Raw genomic sequence first — 22,652 nt, 5'->3', positions numbered from 1 at the left:
AAAAAATGCCAACATCGTTTTGCAGCTTTAATTTAACTAAAGTGCGTGATGTACTGTAGCAGAATAGGGGAACATAGTGCTGTATGAAGTGCAGGCACAGGCTTAAAACATTTTTATTTATTTTTAAACAGGGAAAAATAATCAGTTTATTTATCCAAATTGGTGATCTTCTACAAGCCCACAGCACATTGCAGCATGACATGTTGAGAGCTTGTAGATCTGCTGCCCAAACTCCCCAACCAAGGACCTTGTTGTTTTTACTCCACCACTGAAATTTGCCACTTTCAAGATCATCATTTTATAGCAATACAAGACAATAGCCTTGTATGTCTCAAAACACTGGCCTACCGTTAAATTATTGTCAACTAAATAAATATGAATTAGAAATTAAGACAAATATTGACAATGCTACTGATTGGTTCATTCTTCATTGGCTTGCAGTTAGTTATTAACTTATTGCACATACGTAGCCAAAATGCAATAATAATAATAATAATAGGCTGGTCAGGATGGGGGGGAAAAAGTTGTCCTTTTTAGAAAACATTCAGTTGGCTCGCATGCATGCATGCACGCACGCGCACACACACACACACACACACACACACACACACAATCAAAGAACCGTTTACATCTGCTGTAAGTTTGCAGCGTTAGCATAGGAGCTAGCGTTGGCTAATGTAGGTCTACCACTGTTACACCTTCTGTCCCTCTCAGTGTGGATTTTATTTTTGTTAATGCAAGATGAAAACAGCAATGCTTATGGTTACAAGGTTAGTATTACTCCTTCTAGCCCTGGTCCTCTCTCTTTTTACTCCGTGTGTGTGGAACTGGGAGGGAGGGAGGAGCACAGGCAGAGCGACGTGCTGTGCTCTGTGTGTGTCTACTCCTCCGTGTTACAGACACGCAGCTAAGCTATATACATCTCCTTACAACCGTACTCTACCGGATTTTCAATGAGAGTGGAGTGGTTGTTGTACTTTTTTGCGCATTTATGACAAAATATAATAATCGGCCGTTTTTTTTCGATTAACTTTTACCACCGATACCGATATTAATAAAAAACATGAATATCACTACTTGGCACCCTCCAATCTAGAGAGGAGTGCCAGCACTGCAGAGGATCGAGAGACAGGTGCCCAACAAATAATTCAATTTAAGTGTCAACAAATACTCACAAACATATTTAAAACTCTTTCATTGTGTTAAATTGAGGAAACACATAAAAAACACTGCAGTGTAGCCTACAGAATATTCTGTCTGTCTGTCGTGCGTAAACATGGAGGGCTGTCACTGTGTGTGGGTATCCGAGGAAAGATACTTCAAAATGAAAACACATGTTTAGCTCAGCATGATCTATAGCTAACATGGCATATGCATACTAATCGTAGGCTATAACATCGGATCATTTTGTGCTCCCGTCTCCGCTGTGCCTCGTTCATGTGCCCAAAAGAACAGTGGCTGGCACACACACACACACACACACACACACACACACACACACACACACACACACACACACACACACACACACACACACACACACACAGACAGTAAGTCCCCGACTACACACTGCATCCGTTACCCTCACTTTACGTCAAAAGTCCCAACTATTTCCCTGGGCCATGGCTTAGTGGCAGTGATGGGCAAGCTACTTGGAAAATGTAGTAAGCTACACTACCAGTTACTCTCTATTAAATATAGCTCAACTACAACAAAGCTATCCCCAGATAAATATAGCAAGCTACACTATAAGCTACAGGGCAAAAGTAGCTAGCTACATGGACACTACTTTTTTTCTAAATATTTTTTATCAACTTCATGATCAAGTTTCCACCGAACAAATAGCCTAATAGGCAGGAAAAAATGCTGAGTTTGGTTGTTTATTAAAAAACAAACTGGAAACAAGCCCTCTGTCTGGCTTTTACTATATTTACTTGTATTAATGTACCTTGCGGTGTGGCTGATTCATGTGTTCAGTGTTGGGAAAGTTCTTTTTTTTATTAACTATAGTTCAGTTCACAGTTAATTTTTTTTAAAGGAACTAATTCAGTTCATAATTCAACATTTTGAACTAAAGTTCATGGTTCCAAAAAACGATTTTAGTTATTTTTTGTTCTTTTTTTTAATTATTATTATTGCCACAGCCTAGCCATTTGCGCACCAGCTGAGAGACAGGGATTTAGACTAGAGAATGCGGGTGGTCTCTCAAGACAGCCTGTTGCCTCGGGGAGGCACTGTTTTACTGAATATTTGAGGATGGGATTCTCAGATTGAGAGAATGCTGACAGGCACTTAAATGAGATGTTAATGTCCTGTAGGTAGACGTAGAAATAAAACTAGTGTTGACTAATCAATACAAGTGGCTCTTATTTTGATGGGGCAGTTTCTGCACAAGAAGTCCGTTTGACTTGTAAACAAGCTACGATGAATGAGCTGTCAAAGTACTAGTCACTAAACCATGTTAGCGATCAAATTTACAATATGAAAACTTTCACTTTAAGTGAAAGTTTATTGTCTAATAGACAATAATGTAGGTTACACACACTGGAATTAAACATGGAACCTGCAGGCAGCATTAGGTGAGTAATTCATTGTGTTGTGCTAGAGATAAAAGGACAGCTGCTGCGTGGGATCCTCTTGCTGCTTAACAACATAACTGTTTGTGTCAGACTCTTCTTATCTAAACCAACCAATCATGGATTTCTTTCCAGGGATTTTTTCCCCCCACAAAACTTTATTTAACAGTCAATTTGTAACTTATAGCTTTTGTTGAAAGCTACGTCACTACTTGGGTCTAAAAGTAGCTACACTACAAAAAACGCTACTTGGTTCAAAAGGAGTGAAGCTACCATCAAGCTACTGATAAATGTAGTAAGCTATGTAGCTTCGCTACTTGTAGCTAGCTACTGCCCAACACTGCTTAGTGGTCCAGGCACCTTGGCTGGTAATCCAGTCTGGCAGTGTGCCACGGGTTCGACTCCCGAACCCGACGGCCCTTACTGCATGTCTTCCTCCCATAGAGTATAAAGAAGGTTAGAGACTGAACTGGCGCGAAGCTCAGCCAACCCCCCCCCCCCCCCGCTATTCTTGTCAGTGGAAGTTGCTCAGTGGCGTTTTGAAGCACCCGGAAAGACCGTCTACTTCCACCTTTTTATTTATTTATTTGGGCACCAAAATTTCGTGCCCAAAATGCGGAAGTGCAAACGCACTCCACGTTAAAGCCCAGCTGCACGGGAGTTCTTCTTCATACTTCTAGGGGGCCGCCTGCAGTCCCGCCTAGTGTTTCAACATTGGAGAGCCTCCCCCCCCCCCCCATCTCTCTCCCCATTTCCTGCCAGCCTACTGTTTGTCCCTCCATGAAAATGCCCCTTGACACAATATTTTCTACTGAAACAGAACGTTTTAACTGTCACACAAAGTATTAACAATAGTCACTAGCTAGATTGATTGGGCTCGATAAGGACCTGGCGCAATAAGGTGATCGTTATCAATAGAAATTAACGAGCTCCATCCCTAGACGTGGTGCATTCAAATACGAGAGCCAATTAAAGTTGGGGGAATATTGAAAGCTGAATGGAGCCTACTCAGACCAACAGTGGAAACTGTTCCATTGGGACATTATGTTTTAGGTGACTGTGGTGTTCATAATAAAGCGTAATATTATGCAATTGAGTGTTTGTTCTTGTGGGTTTGGATTTTGTCTTCACGATACTTTGAGATCGTTACATTGAAGAAATGGACACTTGTAGGACTGCTATCCACTGTAAATCTGAAAAAGGTTGTGGCATTATTGAGATGGGAAATAAATCTAGTTAATAAAAACAAAATATATTGTCAACAATCCGCAGGGTTTCGTGTTAGAAGGTGTTCAGTGAACGGTGAACACTCAATTATTCTCCCATAGTCTCCAACAACAATATTGGTATAGCTTCCTTGGAGCTACAGTGGTGCCCACAGCTGTGCCAAGAGTCTGAATACTGAATTAGTTTTCATGAATAAAACAGTTTTCCTATAACACCCAGTTCAACAGTTCACAAACAAAGGGATTTGGGGATCTCCAGCTGTGTCTGAATAAGCTATAGGCCTATACTATCCAGGAGGGTTAGGACTTAACGATAACTTCTATTAGCCATTTCAGACCCCAGGCCAATGCTACAAATATTTTCTAAATCAGTGATGCTCAAACCTTTTCATGTCAATGATCTCATGTCAAGGATATGTATCTCAAAATATTTTGTTCCAGGGACCCCCAGAAGCAAATAAGTCAGTTAAAAATGTTTGCTTTAACTCATTGACTGCCAGAATTGTATCAGTCTGTGTCCGTTCCCTGCAAAAGGTCCTTTCAGTGAGGTGCCTTATTCAAAAGGTCCTTTCAGTGAGGTGCCTTATTCAAAAGGTCCTTTCAGTGAGGTGCCTTATTCGAGGGCAATTATCCTGATACTTGAACCTCCTTTTCCGCGGGAGGATCACACTCAGAAAAACATAACAAATAAATAGCAGATTAAGCTTGTAGATCTGCTATTTTTTACTATTTTTAAATCTGAATCCTGAAATCTTGAAATATTTTTTAGATGGCATGTTATGTAGACAGATGCCAGGTCATTATTGATACACTACTATCTATAGTGTTTATAGCTTCAATGTACAGATATTATTCTGTTGACGGGTGACATAGGTTCTTAGTTTACTTATGATCCTAGATGACTATCTCTATGATGTATTACTTTGTGTTGTTCTTGCTTACTGTAAATTGCTCTGGATTAATGCCTAAATTGTAAATTGATGTGCGGTTTCTACCAGCAACGATACGCTACTTCAGGCCCATAAGAATGCAGAACCCGGGAGTCGGGACCTATCCTATCCTAAGCTGTGTGCTGACTCTCCCCCTACAGGTTCAGACTGGTACTTGGTGAGGTTGTCTCTGACGGTGACGGATGTGAACGACAACGTGCCAGAATGGAGCATGATTCCTTCACCCTACCTTGCGGTGGTCTCCACGGACGCCCCACCAGGCTCCCTGGTCTACAAGCTGTACGCTATAGACGGGGACGAGGGAAACAACGGGGAGGTGGAGTACTTCCTGTCTGACGGTGAGTGCCTCGACTTCTCTAAGTACATAGTTAACTCATTTTCAGCCAGAATTGATTCAGTCTGTAGTCACTTCCCTATAGCCCACGGCCTTGCAGCCGAAAGTTTTATTTTGAAGATCTCAAAATTAACCCTAATGCACCGGAAGCAAAATTGGCAAAGCTAATGTTGGCTACTGTCTTTTTGTAAGTCATCTGAATCGTTGTAACCGTGAGGTAGCGACGATTTAGTAATGAAAAAAATATTTTTTAAGATTGCAGTTAGTGGACGAGGGGGAATCATTTAATTGATGGACCACAGCCGACCACAATTTACATTAAAATTTTAACTCAGATCCACAAGGTACCACTGATATAGAAACATACGTTTCCCAGAAAACTGACATTAGATCCAGAAAGTGTCCAGAAATGTGGTGTTTTAGGAAGTAAAATCATGTTACAGATGACATTCACCTCAGAACCTACTTTTTGTACTTGAGTTTTATACTCACTTTTACACTTGATTGATTGATTGATTGAAGTATTTATTAACAGTTTGCAGAATTACAGTACATTTCAAGCACAACTCAATACACAGATTTGTGTAGTCACCATTGTGCAAAGAAAAGTACATACAATAATAATAATAATAATTCCAGTTGTCCCTCATGCCATGTGTGGTTACAAATAGTTTGTGTGCATGTACTTATTTACGACTGTCATGTAATTCTTTTCTCAGCTCTATGCAAAATAATTGCTTTCTCTATTGCAGGCATCATGTAATGATTTCTGCTGCCTAGGTTTGAATCTGTAAACAGTCAGGTGGAAAAGAAAATCCCTCAAGGACATGACATGTAATGAGATTATGATGGAAACAATTTTAAACACTACATTATCATATAGACAGAGTAAACTTTAGGAGATAACCATAACTTTAATTAATACTACAACTCCAATCGGTTGGGCTTTTGCAGCTAAACTTTATTCACGGCACCAAGCCATGGTTGATTCTTTTGTTCAATACATGGGAAATGTTTGGAGGGACAGGATGTACAGATACCTGCATGGAATATTTGTTGATGTGGTTTAGAGCTACCCCTAGGGCACTACGACTGATTTGATTATCTTGCGGATGCAAAAATTGTATTGTGTTATACGGTGCCATTTGGGTTTGTTCCCCATGGGGTTCATGCATTAATATGCATGCAGTATTGTGAGGTGCATTGGAAGAAAGAGCTTTCAACTTAGCCTTTTATCTCGTGTAAACACCATCCTTGACTCTCTTTAGAGCATCAAGCTGAGCTGCTTTGCATTCCCCGATTCTTAGCATTTATTTGAAAGTCGTCCTCCAGACTATAGACACGTCTGGGAATTGCGTTCAGAAACGAGTCAATTGGCCTGATACGGAAACACACTGGATATCATCAGTCTAAATTTCATCGTATGCAGCAAGAAGGTAGTTTATTCATTGCAATAGCCTGCTATTCTTGTCATTTTGGAGGTTAAGAAATAGCAACTTTGACAATTTAATTAATTAACTGTCGACACCAATTCCCCAACATTTCTCTCCTCTTTTGGGTATTTGTACTGATCCTATCTTTCTCTTTGAATAAAAACTAAACTAAACAAAACACAACCTATGCTCCTGCCTGGCACAACATTAACAGTTTAAGATATGTTAGGTGAACGACTCTCTAGCCCTGTTTCTTTGCAGTGTTGATTTAGTCGACTCAAACTATAACGAAAACTGTTGGTCGACTATGTTTTTTCACTGATAAAAACTTTATCAAAACTAAGCTGTGTTGACTAAAACTGAGACTAAATATATTGACAATTGGTCAACAAATAAAAACTATCTACACGGATCGCCTATTTTCAGCATGCAACCAAGTGTAAAATCAGGCATTACGATGCCATCAAGGTCCACCAAAATACATTTTACTCGACAAAATCAACTGTAGATTCTATCCAGGGGTTCTCAACCGTGGGTCGCGACCCCTCGGGTGGTCGCCAAATTATTGTGGGTCTGCTCTTTTTGAAAAATCGAAGAACGACTGACATAGAAACAGCTTTTTCAGAAAACTGTCAGGATTTAGAAGTCATTTTTAGAATCTGATCTCAGGTCAAAATGGGTTAAAAAATAAATAAAAACATGTTGAGAACCCCTGATTTAGTCGACTAAAAAAACAAAATCAACAGTTTTTTTGTTTTCTTGTTTGCGCAGGCGGGGACGGCCGCTTCGAGGTGGACAGGAAGAGCGGCCAGCTGCGCACCACGGGGCTCCCCCTGCAGGCGGACAGGGAGTACCTCCTGACGGTGGTGTCAGCTGACCGTCTGGGCAGCCGCAGCGCCCCCGCCGTCCTGAGCGTGGTGGCGGGACGCCGCGCTCCTCAGTTCACCAACGCATCCTTCACCATCGCCCTGCCGGAGAACACGCCCGAGGGACAGACGTGAGTACACGCACGCACACACACGGACTCGCACATACGCACATACGCACAGTCGCACACGCACACACGCAAACACATTTGCACATGTATCACCCGGGAATCAACTCATGTCTTCCGCATGGAAAGCCAACATCTTAACCACTAATCAAAAGGGATATCCCGATTCCCTATGACAAGAATCGAACCCAGGTCTCCCACGTGAAAGTCCAACATCTTAACCACTAAGCCAAAATGCAATTGCCTGTGACTTGGGGGAGATATTAGACTTGTCTTGAGGCCATCAGGCTGAGGCTGTGAGCAACTCTGCTACACACACGCACACACGCACACACACTCACACGCACACGCACGCAAACACACACACACGCACACACACGCACACACACACACACACACACACACACACACACACACACACACACACACACACACACACACACACATTGCATCAGAGGATTATGATCAGTCCCATGCATTCTATTTCTCCTCCATTGCTGTATAATACAGTACATCTCTCTACGTCGTCCTCAGACGAGCCCTCCATCGTCGTCTCCAGTCATCTCGGTTCTCCATACATCTGGCCAGCTCCTTTGTGCTTTCCGCACCAGTATCTTTCTTTAGTACGTCCACGTAGGTAGGTGTGGGACGTCCTCTCGATCGATGCCCGTGTGTTGGTTCCCACAGTACAAGCTTTTTGGCCGGGAGTTCTTGATGTCGGTGGCAGTGGCCAGCTAGTCTCATCCTCCTTACTGCTATCTTCTCTGTTACACTTGGTAATGCCCCGTACAGACGCTTGTTGGTGATGTGCTCCTCCTGGTTGATGTTCAGTACCACACGTAACATTCTGGTGTAGCACCCGTCCAGGGATTTCTGTAGGGCTTGTGTAAGTGTCCAGCATTCACAGCCGTAGAGGAGGACGGACTCCACGGTAGCAGAGAAGAAACTGATCTTGATGTGTCGGGGGAGGTTGGATTTCCACACACTGGTCATACCGTTAAGAGCTCGCCAGGCAAGTGCCTTCCTCACTTTAAGGTCCTTCTCTGTGGAGTCGACCCATGCGCCCAGGTATTTGAAGTCACTGACCTCCTTTAGAACAGTACCCTCTATTGTCGTTAGGGGCAGATGTTCTTGGGGGATGTTATATATTATGACCTCAGTCTTCTTTGCATTTAGCCTGAGGCCAACTTTGGCGCACTCCAACTCCACACTGGTCAGGAGAGCCTGTGCCTGCCTTACGTTGTCAGATAGCAGGCAGATGCCATCAGCGTAGTCCAGGTCTGTGAGGGTATGCTGTACATGCATACAGCATACAGTCATACATTATGCACTCAATCAGATGAAGGCAGGACGCTCACACGCTACGTGTTCCTTTTGTCCCGCCGACGAGAGAAGATCCTTCCGCGGGAGAGTTAACTTGCCTTAAATGACTTAAACATTCCAAGAGATGAATACATTTCAGGCATCGTGATGCAATATTTAATTATTTATTCACACTCTCGCCAGTGAGGGATTTCACAGATTTCTCTTAAATAGATTTCCACATGCTTTCTAGACATTGTTCACTCGACCTTGACTCTTTACTGATGCATTGTACAGTAGCCTACTCATTTAGGCAATATTCTCAAGTATTTGCACAATGCGTGCATGCGCATGCAGATTACTGTGTGCACTCAGTCGCTGACTCGCTGGGTTTCTCTAAGGCTTGAATCAGTGGAGTGTGACAGTCTTGATGTGCAGTCTCCAACTCATGTTATGTACTTAAGTGAGTTATTCTGTTAAAGTGTTTATGACACATGGACACGTGTGCATACATGCGCCCATGTCCCACATGGTAACACATACACTGTGCACACACACACATACAGTATGTACGAATGCATGCACGCACGCACGCACGCGCGCACAAACAAGCAAAAACAAACCCTGGCTGCTGAAGCTAATGTGGAGCTATATTGACCCACATCCTTGGATTTGACTCTCCCATTATCTTTTTTCCAGCCTTCCTTGCTTTCACAGAGAGATATAGAAAACTGGTCAAGTGAATATTCTGTTCAGTTCTGTCCATGTTGCAGGCAGACAAACAAAAAAAAGGATCTCTCCCTGCATCAACATTACTTCCATTTTTCTAGCGATTCCCCACTCATGATTGCTGTCTCCTATGTCTCGAAGCGCCTTCAGTAGCTCTGTGGAATGCTTGGGTTTTTTGTATTCATGCTGCGTGAACATTTGTAGCTTGTCATTGGAGATGACAGGTTTCCATTTTAAGAGGAAGATGGAGTGTGAGTTTGGGTTTGCCGGTTACTTAGTTTGCAGTATTCCTCGTCTTCCTTGTTCCAAACCCAGGGTGTCGGTTCTCATTTCTCAGTGGTGTAAAGTAACTAAGTGTATTTAATCAAGTACTGTACTTAAGTAAAATCTTGAGGTATTTATATGTTAGTTAAGTATTTACAATACTTTTACATCCCAGAGCCAATCTTTTTTACTTTTACTCCACTACAATTATTTGAAAACTTTAGTTTTGGAGAATGAAATTTAATTTGGACTACAAAACATTTCGGCTATTTTCAAATGATTTTGTACACATTTTGAACTTGAAATGGGACATTCTGCAATATGAGTACTTTTACTTTTAGTATCACACTTTTAGTACATTTTCATGCCGATTTATACTTTTACTTAAGTAAATCATTTGAGTACTTTTTCCATCATCTCTTGTCCTCGCAGCTTCCTGGTAACCCCTGCGGTGTCCTTCCAGAAGGAACCAATCAGCTACAGCCTCCTGATAAATCCCAGCAGCCTCTTCTCCATCAACTCTGAGACAGGGGAGATCAGCCTCACACGCTCCATCGACTACGAGAATGACCAGCATCGCTATCTGTTATTGGTTCGCGCCAACGAGGGCCTGGACAGCATGAGCAGTGCAGCAGAGGTATGTGTGTGTGATGATAATAGTCCCTTCCAGGGACCGCAGGTTACATTGTTGTGTCTGGGGTATACAGAGTAAACTGGGTCCCTTTTGAACCAGTGTTGATTTCGTTGACTAATACTACGACGAAAATCTTTCGTCATCTACCTTTTCTCACTGACGAAAACTAAATAAAAAATAAATCAAAACTATGCTGTGATGACTAAAACTAAGACTATATTCTGACAATTCCATCAACAAATAAAAACTAGGCTAAAATGTTATAGAAAGGGACTAGTGGACAAGAGATCCAGTAGAACTAAAAGACAAGTAATTTTTTGCTTGGAAAATAGCAGGTGTACAAGCTCACAACGCGCTGTGAGGTTGTAGAATGTAGATTGATATGAATAGTGTTATTAAAAAGTGTTAAATCAGACATTACGACACCATCAAGGCAGCACCAAATGCATTTTGGTTGACTGTAGATTTAGTCGACAAAAATCATACAAAATTATTAAAGACTAAAAAAATAATGAGTACAATATTACTAAAAGTTAAACTAAATTATACATTTTTTGTCAAAATTCACTATGACTAAAACTATATCAAAACGTGCTGTCAAAATCAGCACTGCATTGAACCTCAATGCAATATCCCATTCATGCTTGGCACCGTACTCTCTTGTCTGGAACAAACATAACGCCACTAAAGTGTTGCAGAGAGATTTCAAAGATACCCGTCCCATGGGAACGTGTGCAAGGTCCCATGGGAACGTGTGCTGAAACATGTTTAATCCATAATTAATCACACGTTCCACGTGTTGTGAATGGCTAGTTGCACTCTGCCAGGCTTAATCTATTTTGATCTTAAATGTATATTTAATCAGTCTCATTAAAATGTTTTATACGTAATAATGGCATTCAAGCCAATTATGTTGCTATACTACTGTAGTCGTTCCATATACCAGCCTACACCATTGTATCCTTAATTGCAACACGTTTTGTTACTTTTTAACCTACTAGACGTCACTGACCCCTTTCACTGTTCCATTTTAAATCTCTCTTAAAGAAATAAAAGAAAATAAAGTTTGTGGGTCATTCTAACCGTATCACTGCCACCTGGTGGACGCAAGTGCCAACGCTTAACTGCCGACCCAGATCTACTTGGTTTTAGTGTGGTGCAGGTCCGGTTTGGGGGTCCATTTTAGATGCTAAAATATTAGTAAATATTACTAAAATGAGGCCACCTTGCCCTAGAAAACGGCAATAATGTTCCAATCGGCGTTCCGCCAGGAGCAGTTTCCGGTTGGATTCTAATTGGCAGAACGTTCCGTCACGTGTTAAATGTATGTAATCTGGGGAGCATTCTCTGTGCTGCCATCGTTTTGGTGTCCAGCTTGGTGCAATGAATGGTAAATGGTGCATTGGGGCGTGAATGGGGCAGCAGTGGCTCAGGTGTAGAATGGCCGGTAGAGCGGCCGGATGGGAACCTGCCAGGTTCAGAGTCCTTTATGCATTATGTTATACTTTAGCTATTGGAAAATAGCAGATCTACAAGCTCATAGCGTGCCACCGAGAGGCGTGCTACGAGCTTGTAGGTCTGCTATTTGGTGGAAATAAAGAATCTTAAAATAAAATCATATATTGTTAACCGTATTTATGAATGTTTATTCCAACAGCTTCCTGCTGATGTGTAGGCCTGCAGTATCGTATCAATGAAATTAATGAATAATATTCTAGTGCTGCCGAAATAGACTTTGACTGCAAGCTTGCTCTGCGTTAGTTTTCTTGGTTTCTTGTTACTGCCTGGTCTGGTCTGCTGAGCTGGAGAATGGGATTTTATTCCAGCTCGGAGCATTAAAGCGCTACAATGTCAATAAAAGCAACAGTGTTTCTGTGAACACATCCAGCTCTCGAATTTATCTTTGAGGACAAAGATTTCTCCATCACGTACAGGCAGCGAGCAACAGGACCTCCCTGCATGGCAATGTCACGTTGCCATACGCACAATGAACGGAGTTTATTGACTAAAATGCTTTGCTGATACATAAAACTGATACATAAAACAATTTACACAGAGACTGCTCCAGCGCCAATTTACCAGTAATGTAACTCGAGGTGGTACAAATGTAACCAAATGGACCTCTAAGTGTCCATTTGTTTCCATGCATTTTAGAACTTGATCAGACTTTATTGAGAGGATAGCATCTCATTTTAGAGGGGGTCCTATGCACAGATGAAACATTACATACAGTACAAATACACAATACACACGTGTACAAATACAGTTAGCTTGCTCATCCTCTCCCACCCACGCCCCCATCCCTCAACTCATTTTGTATATGGTATAGAGGATGTATATGGTAACAGAGACTGTTACAGATATGGAGGGTAGTTAAGGTGAATACATCTAAAAAGTAAGCCTAGTTATAAAATATCTAGGCTATATGTACGGTATAGCTATAGGTTATGAGCAGTAAATCAGTTATTGTACACCTCTGCAAATATGTGACCACATTTTGACTGCCATTGGATTCTTTTGAATATCCTTTTTTACGAAAGCAGGGAATCATAGCTTCAAATTGACATCGGGTTGTTCAGTTTTTAACCCACCAGTTTTGGAGATATGGCTTATAGAGTAAAGTCTTGCAGAAAACAGCGAGTTGAGAAAAAAGGCTTGAAAGGTCACTCATTTTGGATAAGAAATTAATAAATTCAGTTTTTCTCCTGCACAATGGCAGTCCCTCAGTCAATTCTGCTATGTGTGCAGTTGGAGTTGGATGAAAATGGAGTCTGGTTGATTAGATACAATTTTTGACCTGCTTGATCCACAAGCTCTCTTATAAAACGGCTATTTTCGGTACGCAACCAAGTATAATTTCCCCCAGGCTTAACTTTGCTGTGTGTACATAATATATACTGCATGTTGTTGTTGTTAGTGGAGGTTGTGGGGTGACAGGAGGCAGAAAGATCACAGCAACACCCTCAATGCAGACATCCTTTTAGAGACACGAGAAAAGAGAGAGAGAGAGAGAGAGACAGAGACAGAGAGAGAGAGAGAGAGAGAGGGAAAGGACCCCGCCTGCATTCAGAGGACACCAGCCTACAGCCAAGGCCCCACCGAGAGGTCATGCCAGCGCACCACAGGCAGGCCCACCCCCCCCTATCGCCCACCACATAGTACTATACACATACCCACCACCACCATCGACGCACATGCAAGCACCACCAATTACCCCCGATACACTTATGAATACACCCCGAATCACACCCAATGGCCTCACTCACACCTAAGACACACGCAAGACACACTTAATTGTGTCCTGTGTCTTCTGTGTGTTATGGGAGTCACAATGGTTTGAAGACACAACCTTGTTGCATGGTGTGGGGAGAGCAGAAGACAGCCATGCAACAAGGTTGTGTCATGAAACCATGTGACTTCCATTGGAAATGCATTGAGGCGGTCAATAACACACAGAAGACACAGGACACAAGTGTGTCTTGCGTGTTTCTTAGGTGTGAGTGAGGCCTATGAGCATTGTAGTCTAACTTAATTATTTATTATAATCTGCTATTTTAGAGTTGGAAGTTTTTTAAATGGTAGATTTATTTTTAGCTTTAGTACTCTTGTCCTGTTTTACTGTTCACTTCTGTGGGGCTGACCTACATACATTTCACTGCATTTTAAAGATACTACTTTTTTAATATGTATGTGACAAATAAATATTGATTGAACATGCATAATGAGTTCATCAACATGCTCAGTGAGCTTTACACCAACTGGTTCCATGCAGTCCAAAACTGGAACTGTGGAATATAATTCCAAAATGGACTACTGTGGACTCTGTGAACACAGTCTTACGATTGAGAAATTCCACCATAGGCAGACCTGGCTCCCAAGAGAAGACAGACTATGCACCCACTGCACACAAAACGAGGTAGAGACTGAGCTACACTTCCTGAGTTTTTAAAACATTGAAATACTTCAGTCAACTTTCAAAAGTATACAGCGTCTCCTATATGGATGTACTGTATAAATATCTCTGACAGAAAATCTTTTATAGTCTCACAAAATAGTATTACTCAGTGTTAATATACAGGGCTGCACACAAATTTTTTGGTCTAGTACTCAGAGGAGCACCTGGAGAAGTTTCTTGGTGCTTCCAAAATGTGGCGACCCGTCTCGCCGGATGGATAAAAGAGGGATGCATGAATAACTTATAGCAAAACGATATTTATTGGATAAGTTGGGACTGGGGAGTCAATGGAGAGTATTGCAACTCTAGATTCATCCCATTATCTAAAAAAATGTTGTTTAACATACGATACGTCAGGCTTCCCCTTTGTTTTTAGCCGAGGCGATGTACACAGTCAACACAGAGTCAGACAGTCAGACGCACATGGCTCCTCGGTGCAAAATAAACAATGTACACTATCCGACTTTACGATAATAAGGGACAGTATGTCGGGACACTCTGTTGTCATGTTGATAAGCTTCATGTTGTGCAGCAGACGGCATCGCACACGAGCAACTTGCTCCAGCACCCGGAAAACAAACACAAGCACAGTGGTGAATGGGAAGTGCAAAGCATCCAAAGCATGCCCTTTTACAACTTTTACTTTTTAGTTCGCTCCACATCTGAAACGGAGAAGCCAAACTATTTGTGTCAGGTTTTCTCAGTAGTAAACTCCTATCCTCCTCCTCCTGTCAACCGCCCTCCTTCCAGCAGCGAGCAACATGGAATCCTCCCTCGTTTGAGTAAGGACGCACTGTGATTAGCCACAATGGCCAGTGCACTTGTGCAAGACGTGCTGTGATTGGCCAGTAGTAGCTACTTTGAGTGGCAGTCAGTGGGAAATGCTCTCGCCACAGAATTTACTAGTATTCTGCCATAATAATCATTCTGGGCGGCCCCAGCTGTTGGTACGCAGAAGCGCTTCCCGGTGCTTGATTGACAGCGCATAATGAATTTTGACGACCCATGCGCACTGGCGCACCGCTTATGTGCAGCCCTGTTTGCCCACTTTAGTAGCCTGGGATGGCTAAGGGTGGAGGAGAGAGTATCTCAGCTCTCATTGTGTCTGGTCTTCAAGATCCTAGGTGCCTATGTTCCAGAGTACATGATGGGCTACCTGCCGAGAGTGAGGTATGCTCACAGGTACTCAACCAGAGGAAGTCCTTATGATCTAGTTCCCCCCGTTTCAGGACACTCATGGGAAAAAATGCTTTTTTTCTACGCAGCCACTACTCTGTGGAATGCACTCCCTCCAGCCCTGAAATCCCTAAATTCTATTGCAATATTTAGGAAAGACCTGAAATCATGGCTCCATCTACACACTCACTGGTCATAGTTAGCTTCCGACCCTGGATAGCCCATCTCCCATGCTCAGGACTATTCTCTCAGGGTACCTCTTAGGGTCCTATGTATATAGCTCCCAGCCTTATATATAAGGATTATTTATTATATGTTCCATGGTTGTTTTGTCTGTACAGTATGTATGTGTATAGTTTCATGTTACAAAGTGGACCACAATGGAAACAAGCGAAGGCTTTTTTGTGTCTAAGTCCATTTGGCGTTTTTTTTTAAATTATGTAATTTTCTTAAACTGCCAATAAAGTATTCTATCTATCTATCTATGTTAATATAACACAGCTGTTTACACATTTATTTTATTGTTTTATCTTGTTCCACTTTTGCTTTGGCCCTGTTGCCTGGCAGCCAAAGAGCATTTTGCCTAGTTACCACTTCCACCCCAAAATCTACCTGTCTTTCCTGGCCCCGGGCTAGACACATCCTCCTGGACGATCTGTCGGTACTGCTCTCCCCTAGCGACAGGCAACACTCCAGATCATAGAACCGGGCAAAGTGAGGAGGAAATAATTGAGCTGTGCAGGAAAGAGGAAGTACGAGCAGTGGATGCTGGGTCTGCTGAGTGGGGACAGTGAGGTAGACATGTGGAGACTGGTGGCCTGGATGTGGCTGCGAGGGGGCATCATTTATTAAGCCATGAGAGCTGCAGACACAAGGAAGGACGCAGTTAAAGGGATATTCCAGACAAGCCGTTAATCTGACATTATTATTACATCCCCAAGTCGCAGTACTTGGGAACGATGCAACTTTGGAACCTAATGATATACCGCACCCGTTTTAAAACGGAAAAACACTTCTTGAGCTAAAAACGGCCATAGCCACTTGCCCTTAATGTGCCCAATGTGCCCAAATGTGCTGACCTCATCACATTTGTGATGATGGCTATGGTCGTTTTTAGCGCAAAGAGTGTTTTTCGTGCAAAACTAATGATTGCAATGGATTCAGAATCACGAATAACCCCTAGTCTGACACGTTACATGCTACATTTTTGCCTTATATAGGATCTCAATGGTACCCAACTTTCAACCACTGAATTTACCATGATCCAACATTTATATAATTCACCATTTTTAATATGTTATTTGGATGACCCTAAGGATCATAAAAAACCTTGAATGATTACCATTGCAATTTCTTCTTTTTCCCAACTTCTTTTGGGACAAATCATAATAAGCCATTTTGCGTTAAATTCACAAATGTAAATGTATTTAGTTACTTAGTTTACACCACTGGTGCTAGAAATCCCTCACATCCCTACTTGCTCTTCAGAGTGTAAACTGCTCTTGCAGACAGAGGATACTGCTGGAGGTGAACTAGTGCTTTGCCTTTGCTGCCTTCCAGACAGAATTACAATATGACCCAACAGCTCATACTGGAATTGGGGGAGAAGATAAAAGAAGTCTTCATAGAATAGCTACCAGGTCTGTGTATTGCATAATGGGCGGTCCATTAGTGGGGTCAGGCAGAACGTGCACACAGCTACCCACATAAACCTTCATGCTCATTTCCACTCACATGGATGCGCTACAAACAGACTGAATTTGACTGCATTGATGTGTTAAAAGCACCAAATTCTTCAAAAGATAACGTGAACTTGACATTTGCACTTTGCAGTACTGCTCACATTTACACTATGTATAGGGCATGCTTCCATCGTTTTAGACACCATACATTTTTCGCATTTGATCAACTATTTTAATCCTAGACCATAAAACATTTGATTCTCTTCACAGAATCAAAGGTTTTATGGTCATAATTCACCAGGATCATGGATGGCTTGATAATACGCTTAAAATAATTGATGGGGTCTGGATCGATGGAACCAGAAAATGGCCGCCACTGCTATGCTCTATAGATTAACTTTAAAAACAATGTTAAACCAAAAAAGCTATTTCACATGTTGTGACTTTTCCTTGTAGTCCTTGTAGTATGTTTTTTTCAGTGACTAACGTTTAGCGGCACTCTAAACCCTGCTGTCTGAGAAGCTCACGTTCAGGGTTGAAGGACATGGCCAAGAGCAGAGAGATGTCTTTCTAGTACCTATTCTAGCCTGGCTCAGCGACAGGTCTGCTCATGGAGGGACGCGTAATGTGAAAAACACGATCCAGGTCTTGTCGCCCACAGCCGCGGGCGTGTGCGACAATTTCACGGGACTACGCCGGATGAAAATACACTACATCGCAACTCAACTTCTCGGCGCGTACAAAATAATTGAAAACGAATTACCAGGCGCGTCAGTCGCTCCCCGTCTGAAAAGGCCTTAAGACAGGTCTGAGTGAGGGGTGTTGCCTAACCCCATGTGATTACTGTGGTTGTCTGGATCAGCCTATTGATCCTAACCTTCAGCTGGACAGAAAGGTTAAGTGAACCAGGCTGACGTGCCACACAGTAATACACTCTCATCTACCACTTGGGAGAAGCGGAGCATTAATATTCTGTGGCTCTCACCAACAGAGGCGCAATTTCTGAAAGAAATGGCGGGGGTGGATTGGAGGTTAAATCTAAAGACTAGGGTTTGGCAATTGCCATCCCCTGATGACACAGAGGATGCTCTAGGACTGTACCTTGTCCTTGACACTATACTGTATGTCAGTTTATTCTCCACAAGTAATGTGTTGCTCATTGATGCTGTTCAGGGGTGAATTGTTGCCTCTTTATTGAGGTCCAAACTAAAATTATTGTATTTTTATTTTTATTGAGAAAGTTATCGTCACACCACTGAGCAAAATGATGTATGCACTATGCACGGTATCATTAAAGTGGTCGGGGGAAAAAAGAACAAGGATGTCTGGAACCATCGGGCATTACTTGTCTTGTACAGTAGATGTGAGCCGCGCTGCTGGGAGACTCATTAGTACAATGCTTATATGCAAATGTGTTTATTTATTATTGGAAATCAATTAATAACCCAGAACAGTGACAAATATTGTCAAGACACCCTCAGGTACTGCAATTAGATGTGAAATATTGACCTGCAAGATTTAACTTTGCATAGTAACCTGAGTACACACACAATTATGTAATGTCCAACTATATACCTCGTAACCTAAATGAATACTATTGGCTGCAACCGAAGCGAGGGCGGGTCTTCATTCGGTACAACCAGTAGAAAGCATAGAAACATAGCCTTACATATCATTAACTTCCATATGTGACCATAATTTACTAAACGCATATGATGATTTAATAAAATACTTGAAACTACCGATTGAAAACATAATCTGTGTATGAAAAGGTTTACTAAGGTAATAAAATCAAGTGTATTGTATTGAGATTGAATTGTATGTAATTGCGACCGCAGGTCACAGTTAACTATGGAATCTAGCATTGTTTTGGTTGGTTGGTCAGTTGGTCACCCCTGGAAAGCCCCCCAGGTCATCGTGACATCAGCCCCCTGGGCCCTGTTCTGACATTCCATATGTTGATCTGAACTCATCAAACCCTGTACACTCAACACTCACACGCGACTTCGCCCTAAAACGTCTTAGTGGTTATAATTGGATTGCAAACAGTAGAAGGTAAAATAGCGACATCTGCTGGGCCATTAATATGAACAGCTGTTTCAACGAGAACCCGGAATGGCTTCATTTACAGCTAACGGAACTAGCCCCATGGTGTGTATGGCTATGCAGGGGTTTTAGGGGTCTGCACTTTTTTTTTCTTAAATGTTTTATGCCACAATTTTGTAATCCATTTTCACCCAGTGTCAATTATCTAATGTAATCCTGGGTGCTACACTTCCTCTGCCAACCTGGGGGGGCAGCGGACTGACCTTGTGCTTCCTTCTATGCATGAGGAGTCCAAGCTGTCTGTCTGTCTGTCTGTCTGTCTGTCTGTCTGTCTGTCTGTCTGTCTGTCTGTCTGTCTGTCTGTCTGTGTGACTGCGTGCTAGGGAAGGTTCTGAAGAAAAGGAAGATTCAATGAGAAGTGAGAGGAAGTCAGCTGTGATAAAGCGTGATGAGTCCAAATCTCTCGAATGCATGCATGCATGCATGCATGCACGCACACACACACACACACACACACACACACACACACACACACACACACACACACACTCTCTCTCACACGCACACACTCACACACACACACACACACACACACACACACACACACACACACACACAGCTGAGCAGGGCTGGTTAGGCAGCTAATGGTGCCAGGGAGCCATCACTTCTACGGGGGAGAAACTTGGAAACTACCTGCAAATTAAAGTCATGCTCAATGATTTCTGTCCACACAAAATGCAACTGTTCACTGTTTTGGCAGGTTGAAAATGGATCTTTGAAAGAAGAGGATAAAATAAAATAAAATGCCAAAACAGAGCATAACAACACAAACTGCATCTGTAGCATTTGAAGACCCCCCACCTGCCCCCCAGCAACACACTCACAGGCGGATCTGTACACATGTGTGAGTGCCTAAGATGTATGTCTAGAGTTTAAATGGACAGGTGGGGAAGACTCAACATATGGCATGTCAGAACAGGTCAGCTCCATATATGGAGATCTAAGGGTTTGAGGTTTAAGGTGAAATAGTTGCTGGCCAATATTGATGACATCAGGGATCTCCATATGGCTTAACACTTTTCATGCCGGCATGTTTTCGGGCACCTCAGTAGACCTTTCCAGGCAAAAACTACAAAATTGTCTTGGCCGGTCATTTTAAATCCGGAAGAGTGCAACCTGTCTGTAGCTACATCGGGGGATCGACTCGCATAACAGATCACAACATGCTAAGGGGAGCTTTGCGGCAGCCTTTTAGTGGCATCCTAAGTTCATGTTTTTTCTCATGTCACCAAATCTGAGTGTCAATTCCGAGGTAAACCCTGCTAATGATCGCGGCCAGTATGGGATTCTACGGAGCACGGATTTTCACTATTTTCGTCACCTTTGGTTCTTGACCGTTACAATATGGTGGCCGGTCGTCTTGTCGTCGGACCAACCAAACAACTGATGGTAAATGCACGATTTCATAGTAAATGCGGCCTGCTGTCGCAACAAGGCTACAGAGGCCATGTATCAATGTGTCAAAGTTATGTATCAATCCCATCAAAAAAGACATTAATGAAAGCAATAAGGTACATAAGGTACTGTGTATTTGCTTGGTACATGAGTATTGTCTTATTTAATGAAGCAACGTTTCGGTCCTTCCGGACCTTCCTCAGGCATAACCTTATTGCTTTCATTGATGTCCACTGGCCTATGCACCTGTGCATACGCCTAAATTCTAGGTGTGCGAAGGTTTTCTCCTACAGAAAAGAGACATTACAAATAGTTTCTTAACCTTTCTGTGTCTCTGTGTGTGTGTGTGTGTGTGTGTGTGTGTGTGTGTGTGTGTGTGTGTGTGTGTCAGGTGCGTGTGGTCATCGTCGACGAGAATGACTGTGTCCCAGAGTTTCTACAGTCCATTTACAGCAAGGACGGTGTGCCGGAGACTGTAACCACAGCAACATCCCTGCTACAAGGTGAGATGTCCGCACACACACACACACACATACACTGATACACACACACACACACGGGCACACAGGCACCCGCTCACGTGCGTGCGCGCACGCACGCACGCACGCACACACACACACACACACACACACACACACACACACACACACACACTAAATGGTCTTGCATTTATTATACAGTAGAACTTTTCTAGTCTTCTGACCACTCTAAGTGCTTTATTAATGAATGCCTTTACATTCACGGTTCGCCCATATGCACACCAATATATTATGTCCTTTGAACCGTGCATGTGCCATATCCATCAATGCATGTGCGGATCGAATCATATGGCTCAGTGATATTGTATTTAGGAGAAACATAGCCTTCCTTGTATGTTTAACGGGGGAGAGAGAGAGAGAGAGAGAGAGAAAGAGAGAGAGGCAGAGAGAGAGAGATAATTGGTGTACATTTCACTTTCTAGCAGTTTGTACAACTGTTGCCAAATAGAGTCAAATGTCCACAAAGCAGAAAAAAACCATTTGCATTTGTTTTTGTTTATTTGGTTGTCAATTAGGGTGTTGAGGGTGAAAATATGGTCTGTTGTACGATAGTCTGGTAGGAAGCCAATCTGAGTTTTTCTCAGGGCATTGGTTTCTGTGAGGAAATGTAGAATTCTGTGATTGATGATCATGCAGAGTATTTTCCCGAGGTTGCTGTTAACACCCTCTCTATGTGTCTCTCTGTGTCTCTCTCTCCCCCGAACGGCCTCACAGTGGCAGTTTGATCGGACCAATGTTTTTCTGAGAAAACCACGAGTCTGTCTATCCGCAGGTCTCTGGGGTGTGTTTTGGAGTGTGTGCACCAGCTTCCCTGATTCTTGCCTGTTAAGTTAGTACTCACATTTTGTGTGAGTAGAAGTACTCTGTCTGGTTTACTTGAGTATAAAAGTATTGGTATCAAAATGCACTTAAAGTACCAAAAGTACTACTCATTATGCAGAATATCCCATTTCACACAAATAATCAAATCAAATGGGTGACACATTGATTAATTGATTGAAATTTGTATTCACACTGAAGAAACAAAAACTGTTACTGTGGACGACACCATGATTACGCATTACACTTGTTTACAACCAACATTTTCAATTCATCAGAACATTTAGAGACGCACAAATATACACTTCTATAAATGTCTTGATGTATATAATATACCATACAGAGGAGAAATGTACACGCAGCAGACGAAGAGAAGTTCCCAAGATGTTTATTCAAACGGAGTACAGCATACAGCAACAGCATAGACTCACGCCGGCCAGGCAGCAGAGTGCCTGGCTCACGTCTCCCACAAGGCTCGCGCCTCGACTGACTGACTGACTAAAATGATAGCATCGTAGCCCACTTTTAAACATTCCAC

The 22,652-nt window shown here is 42.4% G+C and overlaps 1 protein-coding gene across 1 annotated transcript in view; it reads left to right on the top strand.

Moving 5' to 3' along the window:
• Nucleotides 1–22,652, top strand: part of LOC308319426 (neural-cadherin) — a gene marked incomplete at both ends in the record, with an annotated part of 307,480 nt that overhangs the window by 82,623 nt on the left and 202,205 nt on the right. Inside the window, 4 exons of the mRNA XM_080769498.1 lie at nt 4,893–5,090; nt 7,291–7,516; nt 10,241–10,445; nt 21,148–21,259. Coding sequence (XP_080625624.1) covers nt 4,893–5,090; nt 7,291–7,516; nt 10,241–10,445; nt 21,148–21,259 — 741 coding nt within the window. The remainder of the gene's footprint in view (nt 1–4,892; nt 5,091–7,290; nt 7,517–10,240; nt 10,446–21,147; nt 21,260–22,652) is intronic.

This window comes from Protomyctophum bolini (genome assembly GCF_963924005.1).
Source record: "Protomyctophum bolini genome assembly, chromosome: 1".
NCBI classification, from domain to species: domain Eukaryota; kingdom Metazoa; phylum Chordata; class Actinopteri; order Myctophiformes; family Myctophidae; genus Protomyctophum; species Protomyctophum bolini.
Note: the sequence above shows the minus strand (reverse complement) of the source record. Positions and strands in the feature narration are given on the sequence as shown.